The 14,306-nt window shown below is 35.8% G+C and overlaps 1 protein-coding gene across 8 annotated transcripts; it reads right to left on the bottom strand.

Annotated features, from left to right (window-relative positions):
- Nucleotides 1-1,631: 1,631 nt before the first annotated feature.
- LOC132308798 (uncharacterized) lies at nucleotides 1,632-13,840 on the bottom strand. 8 transcript variants are annotated; one of them, XM_059807022.1, is made up of 17 exons: nucleotides 13,525-13,836; nucleotides 11,554-11,654; nucleotides 10,885-11,059; nucleotides 10,734-10,769; nucleotides 10,473-10,622; nucleotides 10,250-10,343; nucleotides 9,536-10,071; nucleotides 9,175-9,289; nucleotides 8,393-8,448; nucleotides 5,671-5,777; nucleotides 5,467-5,554; nucleotides 3,604-5,004; nucleotides 3,429-3,513; nucleotides 3,195-3,283; nucleotides 2,779-3,062; nucleotides 2,499-2,564; nucleotides 1,632-1,700 (listed from the first exon to the last, which is right to left on the bottom strand). In XM_059807022.1, exons 1-12 carry the CDS (start codon nucleotides 13,654-13,656, stop codon nucleotides 4,708-4,710), a joined length of 1,887 nt encoding a protein of 628 aa, XP_059663005.1. In that variant the 5' UTR covers nucleotides 13,657-13,836; the 3' UTR covers nucleotides 1,632-1,700; nucleotides 2,499-2,564; nucleotides 2,779-3,062; nucleotides 3,195-3,283; nucleotides 3,429-3,513; nucleotides 3,604-4,707. The 8 variants fall into 8 exon arrangements, with proteins under 8 accessions (XP_059663005.1, XP_059663007.1, XP_059663002.1 ...); XM_059807024.1 differs by lacking the exon at nucleotides 10,734-10,769; XM_059807019.1 differs by having other exon boundaries at nucleotides 10,473-10,769; nucleotides 13,525-13,835.
- Nucleotides 13,841-14,306: the final 466 nt, after the last annotated feature.

A 14,306-nucleotide genomic window follows, 5' to 3' on the forward strand; every position in this document is an offset into this window, starting at 1 on the left:
TTCATTATCCTTTCTACCTTATTATACAAGGAACATCTCCAAACACCGAAAGCAGGAAAATTATAATACAATGAACGTCTGTGACACTGAAAAGGAGGAAATGAATACTTATTCTTAAGACAATCAACGACAACTGAAGGATAAATCATTCAAACGCTTAGTAATTTAGGCTTTCGCTCTGCCTTTAAATTACACATACCGCAAGCTGATTGTCCATTGTTGTGATTTGCTGCTACATGGTACCTCAATGAATCGCTTGCCATGACAAGTCTTTACACCCTAGGAAGACGAGAGCAGGCGCGCGCACAAAATGAAAAGAAGAAAAGAAACACTTCCAATAAGAAACCCACATAGGTGGGTACTAATAATGGGTGACGACCTTTTTTTTTTTTTAAACCGAAAAACACACACATTTCCAAGAAGCGCATCACAACTTAAGAAAGACTGCGCATAAGCAAACTAACAATTCCAGTTGCACCCTTTAAATATAGAGCAATTATATCGATGACCCGTGTAAGAAGGAAGAGAGCTTCAACAGTATCCAACAATGGTTCAGTTATACAGAAGCCAGCGTACAGACTAAACCTTGTAAGAGTTTTATGTAACAAGACCTTGTTACCAACAGTTGAACTTAACGCAAACAGGACATTAAAGCACAGGATCATCGGAAAAAGGAATACCAGAATGTAAAACACTATAGCATGATCCATCAATGGTGCCAGAACTCCTGGTTGCAGTTTCCTGGGCTATAGTGGGTATCACAGTGCCAGCAGAATCGCTATAAAGTATAAACAAACTAATTGTATCTTTCATGTTTAGCATACCAGTCTCAGCTTCCGGCTACTAAGGTCATCCTTTGGATTTTGGCCTAGCGTATCCCAGATTGATTAGTTTTTGCACCAGCTTTTTCTCAGCATCTGCCTGAAAACCACCTTAAGGAAAAAAGAGGCCAGACAATGTATTACAGCCAGGAACAAGAACATCCAACACGCTAAATTATGCATGCACCCAAACAAGGCTGATTGATGAAATCCACACTATCAAGTCAGTTTGTTAATAGCTAAACATCACAAAATATGGAATAAATAGAACTTGAGAAATAAAATATTTATGCAAATTTATATTGTTCATATACACATTGAGAGAGACACAGAGAGAGAGAGATTAAAGCTCAAGCATGGGGCTGTTTTTTGGTATGTTGCAAGCCAATATGACATTTAGACCAGTCTTCAAAACTGTGAGGACAGTTGCATGTCAGCCCATGAACCCAAATAAAATATTGTGATAGTAATTAATGCATATCACAATTTTACCTAATCGACGAGCAATGCCAGATCCTGTATAATCAGAAGCTCCCCCAATTATGGAAGTAACACTAACTGTGTTTTTCTGCGCATAACCATTAAACTATAAGATGATGATGACAAATCAAATAATAATGACAGATGATTTGAACATTTGTAAGCAAGTATGGCAAGATTATCAACACATGGAGTTATTTATAATTCCCTCTCTAAATTATCAAAATTGAACTTTAGATATTGAAACTTTTGCTGAAATAATAGAAAATCTTATCCCAAAGAATCAACAATGAATGGCAGAAAGGCATGATGTAGAAATTGTCAACTTACAGGTCTTGCCAGCAGAGCGGCATATAAATTTCCGAAATTGGCTGAGTTGCAACCGATCCATGCATATATCTACAAAAACAGTATAGAAAATAGAACCACCAGAGAGAAGAAAGCTAAAGAACTGACTAGAAAGTCTTTTTTTAAATGTGTTTAGGAGCATTGAGTAGTTTCCTATTTTCCTTTTTAGGACTGCGTAATACTTTGTATCAGTTATGATATCATAGCAAGTAAAAAAACAAAATGAAGACAGAGAAATAAATACAGTAAAAAAAAAAATTTATATATTAGATAATTGTGAGTTCTAATGTGCATCATGCTGATTTCTTTTGTTCGCACAAAGTTAGTTTCATTTAAAACAAATGCCTAATGGTTCAGGGTGCCACGAGCTTTCTGAAAGTGACTTTTGACGCACAAAAAAAAAAAATAATAATAATAATAATAATAAAATAAAATTATTGATTAGTTAAAGTGACTTTTGACGTGGTATCCTCAGAATAAGTGATTTTTCATATAGTGTCAATAGAATCATCTCCCACAATCCAGAACACAGTTCCTGCCAGCATCAAGAAATATCTAGACACTTTGACTTTTAATAATCTCTCGGAAAAATGAAGTCAATTCAATTTGGCAACATTAACATAAAATCAAAAGCAAAAAACTAGACCTGGAGAATCAATTTCACTTGATTCTTTATGTATCTGTAAGCACATTGACAGTCCAAATTTAAAAAGATTGGTTAAAGTACATAATAATCCAGTGACAAAGTATGATAAATGTAAACTTACATAGGAAATAAAAGCTGCATATAATCTACATAATCACACAATATCTAGTTTTTGACACAAAAACAGAAACACAAATACGAACCTGACTACTTATATTGGGTAATTTTACTGCATCTGAGCAATGCTTCGCATACACCACATCAATAATCTGTGTTTTTCCGAAAGTAAATTACAACCACCCTCAACAGGTAAAATCAAGTAACAATAAGAGTGTTCCAACAATTGTGAAATGGGGCATCAAGAAAATTGCTTGAATCCGAATATAAAGCAGAAAAAAATCATTGAATAATCAAATTAATGGTTGTATAAGTGATGACACTGCAATCAAGTCATGAAAGGAAGGTTCAATGACGAAAACCAACCTGTTTTTGAAGACGTATGATCTGAAAGTGGAGAGTAACACTATCCGACTCTTCGGAAAAGCAGTTGATTTGCACACCACCTTCGTCATCTTCCTTGTCACTCTGGGAGCTTCCATTAGAATCAGATTAGAAGATGTTCCTCCATCGATTCCCAAACAGTCCATGCCGACAACAACATTAGCCGGTAATACTTCTTCCTTTGAGGCAGAGCAGCTGACATCTATCCCTCCCGGTGCCATTTCACGCAACACACACTATATGAGCTTGGAGCTCAAATGGAACGACTATTTAGAGAAATTAGATAATCATATTAGTTAGATTTTCATAAGCTAAAACTAAGGATTTACAAATTTAGGGTTAAAATTAAGGTTTACATAAATTATATATGCACAGAGTAGAGTGCAGAACAATCTTACCTATTGAGAGTGATTGATTAAACTGAAAGATTGAATATGGTGGGTTTGCTACAGGGGCGAATGATTTTAGAAAGCTGAGTAAAGCAAACCTGAGAACTTCAAAATGAAACGTGTAAGATTCCGAAGCTTAATCTCTTCATTTTTCCTACGGTTTTCTCACTAACCAAACAAAACATATTGAAAAGCACGCAAGACAGGAAAAAAGAAAGAAGAAGAAGAAGAAGAAGAACATACCGATATATGTCTCTCTATTAATCGCTTCACGAACAGAAACCCAGACTTCCTCGAAACCACCGGCTTTCCGGCACCTCGCCTGAGACTGTAAGAACAGAGTGAAACAGGCGAATCAGAGATCAAAGTGAAGATAAAAGTGTGTGTATCAAAGATGTATATGAAAGGCGAGAGTTACTTGCGAGCAGTTCATTCTGCTGAGAGCTAGGGTTTCGAATGTGGGTGTGGTGGTGTGTGCAGATCAGATCGTGCGAGAGAGTATCAAGACTTTGGTAAAGTGAGTAGTCAAATGGTAATTTGGTCATCTCGCGTGAAAAAGGTAAATAGTCCAACTGTAAAAAATCATTTATTTGTAATAGCCCCATTTCTCTGAAAAAATGGAACTCAAACTCCACTGGTATGTCAGTTGACCACCAAAAGTTTATTTATTTATTTTTTTTTTTTTGGGGAATTTTAAGCAACTGTAATAAATGAATAAAGTATAATTACAATGTCGACCATTTGGCCAAATACTCAAAAACTGGGACAGGAAAGAAGCCCAAAATTAGGCCAAACCTGGGAAATATAGTCGGGGATCAAATTTTAAGCTAATAACCACAATTAACGGCCTTGTTAGCTGTTAATGAAGGATGACAGGCGCGAAATCAGTCCGGCGGTCTTGGGGGAGGGCGGTAGCAAGAGGGCGACAGATTTCAATTATTGAGAATACTTCTGGAGGAAGGGCAATGCTGGAGGAATCCCAATTTCAGAATCGAAGTGATGGAATAGTTGATCTTGGCCAAGACTGCTCTTTGCTTAATCTAGTTGCACGTTTACCCAACATATTACAACAGTAACAAATGTGTAACGTATAATTTTAATGAACAATGCTTACTTTAGGCCTTATAAGAAGAAACCTAGACTTTGGTAACTCCACTCCATATTCTTCTTACGCAAGCAAGCCTAAACTTTGTTTTAATTCCTTCGTTTTTAGGAGTGTAAAGAGAATTAGAATTGGATTAGGAAAGAGTTAGAATTGAATAAATAAATCCCGAGTAGAATAGGATTATTATTAATCCTGTGCTAAAATCTATTGCTGAAACAATAAAAAGGTGCTACAAAATCGCATTTAGCATATGTATTATAAAGGTCCATACAATCAGCTTGATTGATTATGGTATACTAAATTCGCAACTACCTACATAGTGGCATCAGTTGAGTCAAACCCCTTCACTAATTATGTCAATAACCCTCATTATGAACAAAAAATCCAATCCCACTGTTAGGTTTCTGCCCCGAGATATTAGGCAGCTATGGGAGCCTCCTCAGTTGACAAAGATGCAGCAGCTTGTGTGGTCATTACTGATGCAACTGAACTCGGAGGCTGCTGCTGGGAGACACAAGCACCAACTCTGTCCTCGTCGCTTGTTGAAGCTGATGGTTCAGATGCAGCAGGAACAGGTTCTCGCCGCCACTTAAGATGATAACTGGCATAAAAGGGTCTGCCAGTGACTGCTTTTCGGTTAATCCGTGGTAATTGTGCTCGTGATGGCTTCGCAGCAAGCTGGGTTGGTGCAGCTTCATCTGCCTTTCTCATAACCTGCACAAAATTTATTTTTAATAAGATTGACAACAAGGGCAATGACAAAAGCAATAAACAAAAAGGAATCCAACACCAAGGCTCATGATTTTCAATTATTAAGTTAGCCCACCCATCAGATTTACTAATCCTAGTAAGATCATCTTATCTCTGGCAATACCCTTTCCTGTCCAGCTGATACCATTGATCATTCTCTTGGCTCTATCTATTCTGGATGGCATACAATTGCAATAGAATATATAAATAAAGAGAGAACAAAGGATATGTTCCGAAATCTGCTTTTATTGCACACGCACTATATGCTCAAATGGTTCCGATACTAGGTGAGTCTATCAAACAAGGTCCATTCTGCAATAAAGAACGCTCCTCCTGAACTTTATTCGATTATTTATTTTCTTTCAATCTTTTATTTAATTCTGTATTTATTAACAAATAATCTTTTTAAGATACCGAACTGCATACTTTCAGAGTCCTTGAGAAAAATGAGGTCCCACTCAATGCCATGGCTTTATCAACTGACTCCTTGCTGGCAAAAGTAATGTAAGCAGACCTAGATTGGAATAAAAAATTACATCATTATCCAGAAGAGACTCGAGATAGAAAATGATAAACAAAATATAGTACTTGTTTATAGCTAAATGGAATAGGTAGAGAAATAGAAATCACCCTTTTGGTTGGGCAATCAATCCGTCAGTCATCATGACAACGTTAAGAACTACTCCACACTGGGCAAAATACAAAGATAAAGCCTCCTTTGTTGCAGCAAAATGTACCTGATATTCCAATAGTCAAATGGCATGAGCCTTTGAAACATCTGCAAGTACAAATTAAAGCTAGCAAAAGATGAAAATCAGTAGTTGGGACTGAAATATACACTGTTTTTATAGAGAGCTCATGATGAGATGACGATAACAGGTATATAGCAGGTTGAAAGAGAGTTCAAGTCAATACTAGTTGGACTGAAATATACACTGTTTTTATAGAACCACTTTACTCTGGGTTCAGAAATCAGTAGAGCTGGATGATCAACTCTCATCGCCCCCAAATCAAGTCAACATGTCTGATTCTTATGAAGGATGGCCTTCAAAATGGTTTTCGTTTTTCAACCAATGGGATACATATAATATATAGAAACCACCATCTCGTTGCTAGACCTTCCAAAATTTTCATCTTTTCTAATGGACAAAAATCTAAAATTTCTTTCATTAAAAATTTGGTGCAAGAAAGAACATATTAAAAAGAAGACGCAACAATGAGGTTAAATAATTTAACATACATCTTATAAGAATACCACCAAGGGCCTTGAGAAAGTACTTTTAGTCTTTTAGACAATAGAAGAATCTCCCTCAAAAATAAAACTGAAGTTAATAGTTTTAAGAACAACCCTACCATCAGGAAAGGAATGCATTAAAAAAAAAAAATCATCCCTGAAAAAGTCACAGTTTCCTATTTGACCATCTGCAAAGGGAGCACCAACAACACTCAACTTGCCACAGGGCAGTAAAGTATTGCTTTCAAGCTATAACTGTCGGTGCTGGATTATAACTTTTGACCACAAGAACTAAAGGGATTTTTAAGATGCAAAATCAATTCTATAGAGACCCTATATACTAAACCCCTTCTATTTAATCTGTCTACAACTTGAAAAAACACAAAACAGGAAGAGAAAGTTGTACTAAAACTCAAAACATCTAAGAAAAAGAACACATATAATACTAAATCAATATAAGAAACTCATCCTTAATACTAATCCATCATGTTGCATTGTCAAAGTAGGGACTGGCCAGTCAGAATGGCTGACAAAAGCAAGAGAGAACCATCCAATTCTATTAGACAAGCCATAGGATATAGGGCTGGTCTTTGGCCCAAACTGCAGAACCACAGACTAGGTCTTTAAGCAACGATTATTCACCACATATCAAATTCTAGCCAATCCCATTCACATCCCTTATAGCCATGATTTTAGAGCCGTTCTCAACATTTTCCTACTGACATAGCACAGCCTTTTTTTCCTTTTTCTTTTCTCTTTTTAAACAAAAAAAATCCAAATCTCTACAAAATGCACACCTGACTATGAAGCAATTATTTGAGGAATTTCCCGGCAACCTTGCCTCTAAAAGAATAACCTTGAATTAGTGAACATCCATCTAATCTTAGATTCCCACAAATTACAAATTTCGACACCAGAACTGCATTGAAATTTGTGCCGGATTTCCACTGAAACCCACATGTAGTATTTTATTTTTCTCCTTCTCCCATAACATATTGTCATCTAAAAATCTGATATCCTGGATGCTGGAAACGTTACGCATCAACTACCAAAGTTGTATTAAATAAACAGGATATAAAGATGAACTCTATTATTAAGATTACTAGCTCTGCAAGCAAAAACTTTTACTTACGGATCCTAAAAGGGCATAGTTGTCAAAGGCTCAAGGCACACTAAGTCCCCAAAGGTCTCCTGGAGCCTAAGCGCGAGGCGCAATAGAATACACGAGCTTGATCAAAGTAAGGCACTTGTGTAATAATGCATATTAATTATAAGTATACAAAGAATAATTAAACTATGCACCACAAAATTGTAAATACCAAAATAATGGATTCTTTCAACATACCAATTCAATGGACTAACTAAATCAACATACATATATCTTTTCTATTTGCAAATGTATTCAATAAATCAATGTACAATCGGAACAATTCAAGATAAGCAACACACATAATAATGGAATTTTTTATATATCAACCAAGAGGATCATGTAAATTAATACTCATAAATCCTTTCATATGCATATACATTAGCCAAATTAAACATGATTACAAATCTGAAACAATTAAAAACTTTAATCATGCAAACATTAAACATACTTATCATTAATATTCAGAATCAAGCACTAAATGCTTTTAATGTAAGTAGTGAACCATGAAGTTATGAATTTTATTAAATATTTTATAAAGTTGAACAATATGATCCATTAAAGATGATCATGATATGATATAAAAGGTGCGCCTTTTTTTTGCCCTAGAGCCTTCTATAAAGAATCCTACGGGATTTATTGGAGCTTGACTGAAGGGGCCTGGTCTATACTCGGGATAGGCGCTCTAGCTGAGCCTTGACGAGCTTGGGGCTTTTTTGGAGCCTAGGCCTAAAAAGGGGTAGGCAGTTCCATGAGTTTGAAGTAGCTGTATATTTATTTCTCAAGCTTGAAGACACATAGGTACATGTACAACAAAGGCCTATGATGAGCTTGAACCTCTATATGACCTCACTAGCATTAATAGATTGCAAATGCAGAAAATGAAGTTTGCTTTATCCACACAACTGTATCAAAAAATAAGCAAGAAACAATTGTAAGAATGCACAAGGAAAATGTCTTATTGAGTTTACATTAGTCACAAATACAGTTCTCGACTCAACATCTTCCTCTGAAAGCTTCATTGCACCTGCAAAAGCATAAGTGAAATAATTTCCTGCTCAATGACGAGCCTTTAGATACAATACAGCATACATAAAACATCAATGTCAACTATCCAGGCTAAGTGAACATATTCTGCAGTTTTTCATCTAGTGAGATCCGGAGATTAACAACCAAAGTGAAGAATTTGCATATCTGAACTCTCAAGAATGAAAAAAATTACGGCATGCTTCATTGGATGATGCTTTAGATCAACATGAAACAAGCTGTGCCTTCAAAGTATCAAAAGTTTGAATAGAGCAATTCACAAATTTTGATGCCAAATAGTGTCACTCAGATAAAACTTAATCTGTCTAGGCCAATATAATGCTGGGATGCAAAATAGTGGCTATCGATTTATAAGCATGTAAAAGAGGAAACAAAGGATGAAAAGAAAGTGAAAGGAACATTTCATTGTTCTCGATCATTTCCAAGGAAATTTAAATTCTTTGATTTTTAAATAATTTTATTTAAATGATAGAGAAGTTAACAAATCAGCAAATCCGTAGAATTTACTGACTTAGAAATCCTGCCCCGTTGACAGCTCAGAAGTAATTCATGCCCATTCCAAAAGTGTATCATACCCTTCTCAACATACAGCCTTGTTTAGAAAATTGTTACATACAAAACTAAAGATAATATATATGCATGTGTGCACAAGGCATTCTTATGATTATAACTTCAAAAAGTCATTCAATTATGGATGATGCCTCACCAGTATTTGATAATACATTAGGTTCACCATCTTTTTTCATCCCGAGCTGCTTGGACCGCAACTTAGACATTTCCGCTTCAATTTGATGCAACCTTTTTTTCACATCTTGCACTTGCTGCATGAGAATACAGCCAGGACATGTAAACATAGTGATCAAATGAAACCCTCTGCCATGATATATTTGAGATACAATACAGCAAGAAAGCAATTTATTTTTTTCCTTTTTTGGAGTAAGTTGATGTCACAGTTTGCGCATGCATAAACTTCGTGGTCAAGCAGTATTTCAGCACAAGAATTTACCATCGCACCAAGAAGTTTTCTATTTTACAGGAAATAAAGTAATAGCAAAAAGAGGACATACTGAAACCAGAACGGGTTTAACAGATTCTGACTTCTCTGAGGTCAAATTTGATCTTTTAGAATTCCTTGAATTTCTTTTATATTGTGAATCCATGTTACTCTCACCCACCAACGAAACGGAAAAATAATTGGGGCCAGTTGTATTCTCCGTGAAGTGTCTCTTCCGCCTATTATTATTCGCAACATGAAGTTCGCTTATTGCAGCATAGTGCTCCATTTTCTGGTATTCAGCAGAATTGTTAACACTGCACCTCTTATCAAGCTTATTAGCTTCACTTTTCATTCTTTCACCAAGTTCCCCATTAAGATCAGGACGCAATATTGTATGCTCATCAAATGTTTTCTGATCTTGCTCAATAACATCAACACCATGCGTGTCGATTTTTTTGCTGACGAAGGAGTTTTCACAAGGCTTGCCCAATCTGTCCCACACACTGCCCCGTGACTTTTTATTCCCACTGGATACTGAACCAACTTCTCTTGGAGAAGAACTTGCAGAAACATTGGCAGCATGAATTCTTCTAGTGCAAGGACCCTCTGCACATGGAAAGGATCACTTATCTTGATGTGTTGGACCCATATTTGATACATGCTTAAACGCATTATATTTCAGTTCAAGTTTAACATGAAGAAACTTAAACATAGATGTTCATAATTCATGCATGCGTAAAGAAGTCAGCATGCAGATCCACATATTGGTAGCTTTCACATGTACCTGCAACAGAAGACTGCATATTTCTGAAAATTGTTTCCTTTTTAGGTAAGCACAAAAGATGATCAGGAAACTCATCACAAGTAGAATCAACAATCTGCCATACAATGGCAATACAAGAGTCAGGTGGGCTATGAATTAGGATTAACTGAAAACTCTGAAAAAGGAAAAACGGAAGGGGGTGTTGGGTGGGGAGGAGAACGAAAAAAAGTTCAGCTTTACCAACCTTCTTAGATTTATCCAGACACTGAGTGCTTAGCTCAACTCCAACTGGAGTCACAGAAGAGCCTCCCATTCCAATAGGTTCATGCATTAAGGAATTATCATGAATATTCTTAGTCGCGCCAACTTCCCTCAGAATCCCACTTCTTTGTTTCTGCAATTGAACCTTATTGAAATTTACCCCATTAAAAGCACCAACAGAACGTTTGAGATATTGAAAACCTTCAGCAGAAACCATATCACTTGAAGGAAAAGGATTACACACATCCGTAGAAGGCTGATAGAATTTCCTAGTTTTGGTCTGCCAACAGTATTATTAACATTTTATCAAAATATTTTTTTTGATAAGTAACATTTTATCAAAATATTGGAGAGTATTTTGCATGGAAAAAATGCATAAATAATACTACTATTACCAGTGAGCTATCGGTGTTGCCACCGTTGTGATTTTGATGGTCCTGCGACCTGCTGCTTCTCAACTCCCTGTTTGCATGACTGATACAGGGACTGGTCACAGGGACGTCTTTTGTGTTTGATAAACCAATGGTTGAATCTGATTGATGGCCATATTTTAAGAGAAAGTCCCACAGCCTGCACAAATACACAAGAGAAGGAAAAATGATTGGACTACAATATTCAGCCAATAAAAACAAAATGATCCTTGTGATAAGGAAATAAAATATTAGAATTTTTCACGTGTTGGACATGATAGCACATGCAATTCTACACCATTTCAGGCAAAATCATTATTGTGGCAATATTTTTTAAAGTTTTCTACATTACACAATTTACTGCAAATAATGTTGAATGCTCTATTTGTGCAAAGTCTACTACTCCTATTACCCTTACTTAACAGGGATCAACACTGGGTAATGGCTTTTTTTAAACATCATATCTTGGTCAAACACAAGCATGCTTCTCAATTTCCTCACCAAGAAGCAAAAAGCAAAATTCAAATAATATAGTAACTATAAATAACACGTAATTTCAATGAATATATTCAAGAAACCTCTATTGAAATTAAATGTTGAGTTTGTATTTTCGATGAAGATTTGAAAATAATCAAAAGGTCAAGAAAAAGTTACCAAGATACAAATTCCCCACTCCTTTCCCCGAGAAATACCTCCAGATTATCTCTTGCCTGATTCTGATGCTTCCCATTACATACAAGAACTGTAATATACTCCTGAAAATAGAAAGAAAATATCAGAATGTAATATACCCTGTTATATAGATCAATCTGCAGTGCATTATTTTTATCTGACCATTACGAGGATGGGTCCACCAGAATTTTTTACTTTTCAGAAACAAGTCAGCATCATTTAGAGTAGGCCTGTAAACAAGTCTAAGGAGGTCTACTTACCTGGTCTCAACTGAAATAATGTCCTATGATCAACAAATTATAGTACCAGCAATTCACTTGAAACCCAAAAGTATGATAACCAAATATTATTGGATCAAAAAGTGCATTACCCTGTATGTGTCCCACTATGTGGGGCGCTTATAGTGTAATATTAGAGACAAACCTAATATTTTAGGTCAAACATAGCGTCCTCATACTCGTCAGCCCAAGATTATCTGTACATATTCAGATTAGATATGGACTTCCAAGTTGTACCAAAATTTGAACTCAGATAATAAAATTTAGGATGACAAGAACATAGATGCAAGGACACTATGATGGGCTTGAATTATGGTAACAAGGTAGCAAACTTTTAAGGTCTCCGGGTCCAATAAGTTCTATATCTAAGGCATTTTAGAAGTTCTTAAATAGATTTTCATTTGATCAAAAAAAAATTACCAAGTTTACCAGACAAGATAAAATAAGCTTATGAGATACGAAAAATTTAAAGAATTGCCAGATTAATAAGCAACAATTCTACAATCTTTTCAAAGTTTAGCCAAATGACTAAGGGTTGTAGCCTAGTGGTACTTCCTCAAGTTTCAAAGTAAAAGTCTTCAACTAGGAGGGTAAAAAGGAAAGTTTTGCCAAACGACTCCTGAACCTCCAAAGATATTAGGAAGAATCAGTCTATCTATGAAGAAAAAAATATTAGGAAACTTTTGAGCTGTCTGACTTAAATCCGCCATTTTGTTTGAGAGTTGAAGATGCTTAAAGTGTTATTGGCATTATTGCTCTTATCAAGCCCAATAAAATTCAGACTAAAAGACCCTTCACTCTCGATCCTTTAAGAGCTTTTATATAAAAAAGGGAAGATTAAAGGCCAAAGTTTCCAGTTTCTGGAAGCTTGTCCAAGCATTGAGACAATAATCTCCCCAGAATTTTGCGGCAAAGATGAGAAAATAATGATGAAAAGAGTGTCATGATTTTTCGTTGGGAAGGCTCTAGATTAATTTAAAGTTTAAACCAAGCAACCCAATCACATCTTTTTTCTGAATAATAGCCATATCATATTTTAGGCTGCTAATGCAGAAAAAGTGCTTTCAGAAGAAGAATATTCTCTTCCTAAGTCACAAACTCATCCATTGGCATGAATTAACAGTATTTTTAGTAAAAAATTAACAAAGCTTCTGACCACTGCAAGCATCAATCCATTTACAATTAACATAGAAAGCCATGGAGAGTCATTCTTTCCTACCACTTCAAATACTCACAACAGTATGAAAGCTCAAGTCTGAGAATGAAAAAATGTTTTAGGAGGAAAAAAATAAAATAAAGCTAGGTTTACAGAGAAGCCATTTAAATTCTCAAGCATCCACCGACTGGTCAATGCACATACTAGCAGCATATAAACAAGAAGCACAAATTTATCGATCGGTAGGTTCACATATTAGTAGCATTTTTCTTATTACGTATGCTGAAATTTTTCAGCACTTGCATTGGAAAGTTAACATCATTCACGTTCAGTTTGTTTGTCGAGAAACTAGAGAGACAATAATTTATGATATAAACCCTAATCTTCTTTTCAACTTCCGCAACATTCTCGGCAACCAAACACAGTCAACAATTGAAAATAACATTACAGTCATTTTACAAAATCTTACTTCCAGTGCATTTGTGTGTGCGTGTGTGAGAGAGAGAGGGGGGTTAGTACAGCAAGAACGTCGTCTGTGTAGTTGCCGAGGAATTCGAAAAGTTTCTTGGAAATAGATGATTTGAGCTTCGAAGCTAGGGTAGATTTTCGATCGATCTTGAACGATTTAGGGCTTTCTGAGAAGATTTCCATATCATATCATACACGGAAATGCACGTAATTGAACAGGAGTGAAGCAGAGAACTCGGTGCTTCTCTCTCTATATACCTACGGTAGAAAATGAGAAATGAAACACATGCCTCTGCTTCCTCTATTTATACGTGCTTGGTAGGGGAGAGAGGGTTGGAATGCGCATGGGGACTTTATGACTAATTTGGCAAGCTAATGTGTCAAATGTGTGGCAATCATCCAGTATCTTAGCCGCTGGCCGATCCATTTGTAGCCACTTGATGCATTCATGTAAAAGGTCCCACATGAACAAATATCAAATGGCAGATAAGGCTAAAACCCTCCCACATCAAATGGACAGCGAACCCTAAAATACTCCCACATGAATGTATCAAATGTGTGCAAATGGCTATGATTTAACATTATGTTAGCTCTTTGTTTAAGAACCCACAAATGTATCAAATGTGTGACAATGACTGCAATTTAACATTGTGCTAGTTTGTTGGTTAAGAATCATTTAAAACTCTCTTACATGAATCATTTAAAACTCTCTTACATGATTTAACGTTATTTTAGTTATTTATTTAAAAATTAATTGAATGCATCAAACTCTTAAAAATGACTCGAATGCATCAAATTGCGAGTTATTCCCACACGAATGCATCAAACTGCCT

Source organism: Cornus florida, unplaced genomic scaffold (genome assembly GCF_030987335.1).
Source record: "Cornus florida cultivar Cherokee Brave unplaced genomic scaffold, ASM3098733v1 CherokeeBrave_3.0.0_Hap2_Chr05, whole genome shotgun sequence".
Lineage (NCBI taxonomy): Eukaryota > Viridiplantae > Streptophyta > Magnoliopsida > Cornales > Cornaceae > Cornus > Cornus florida.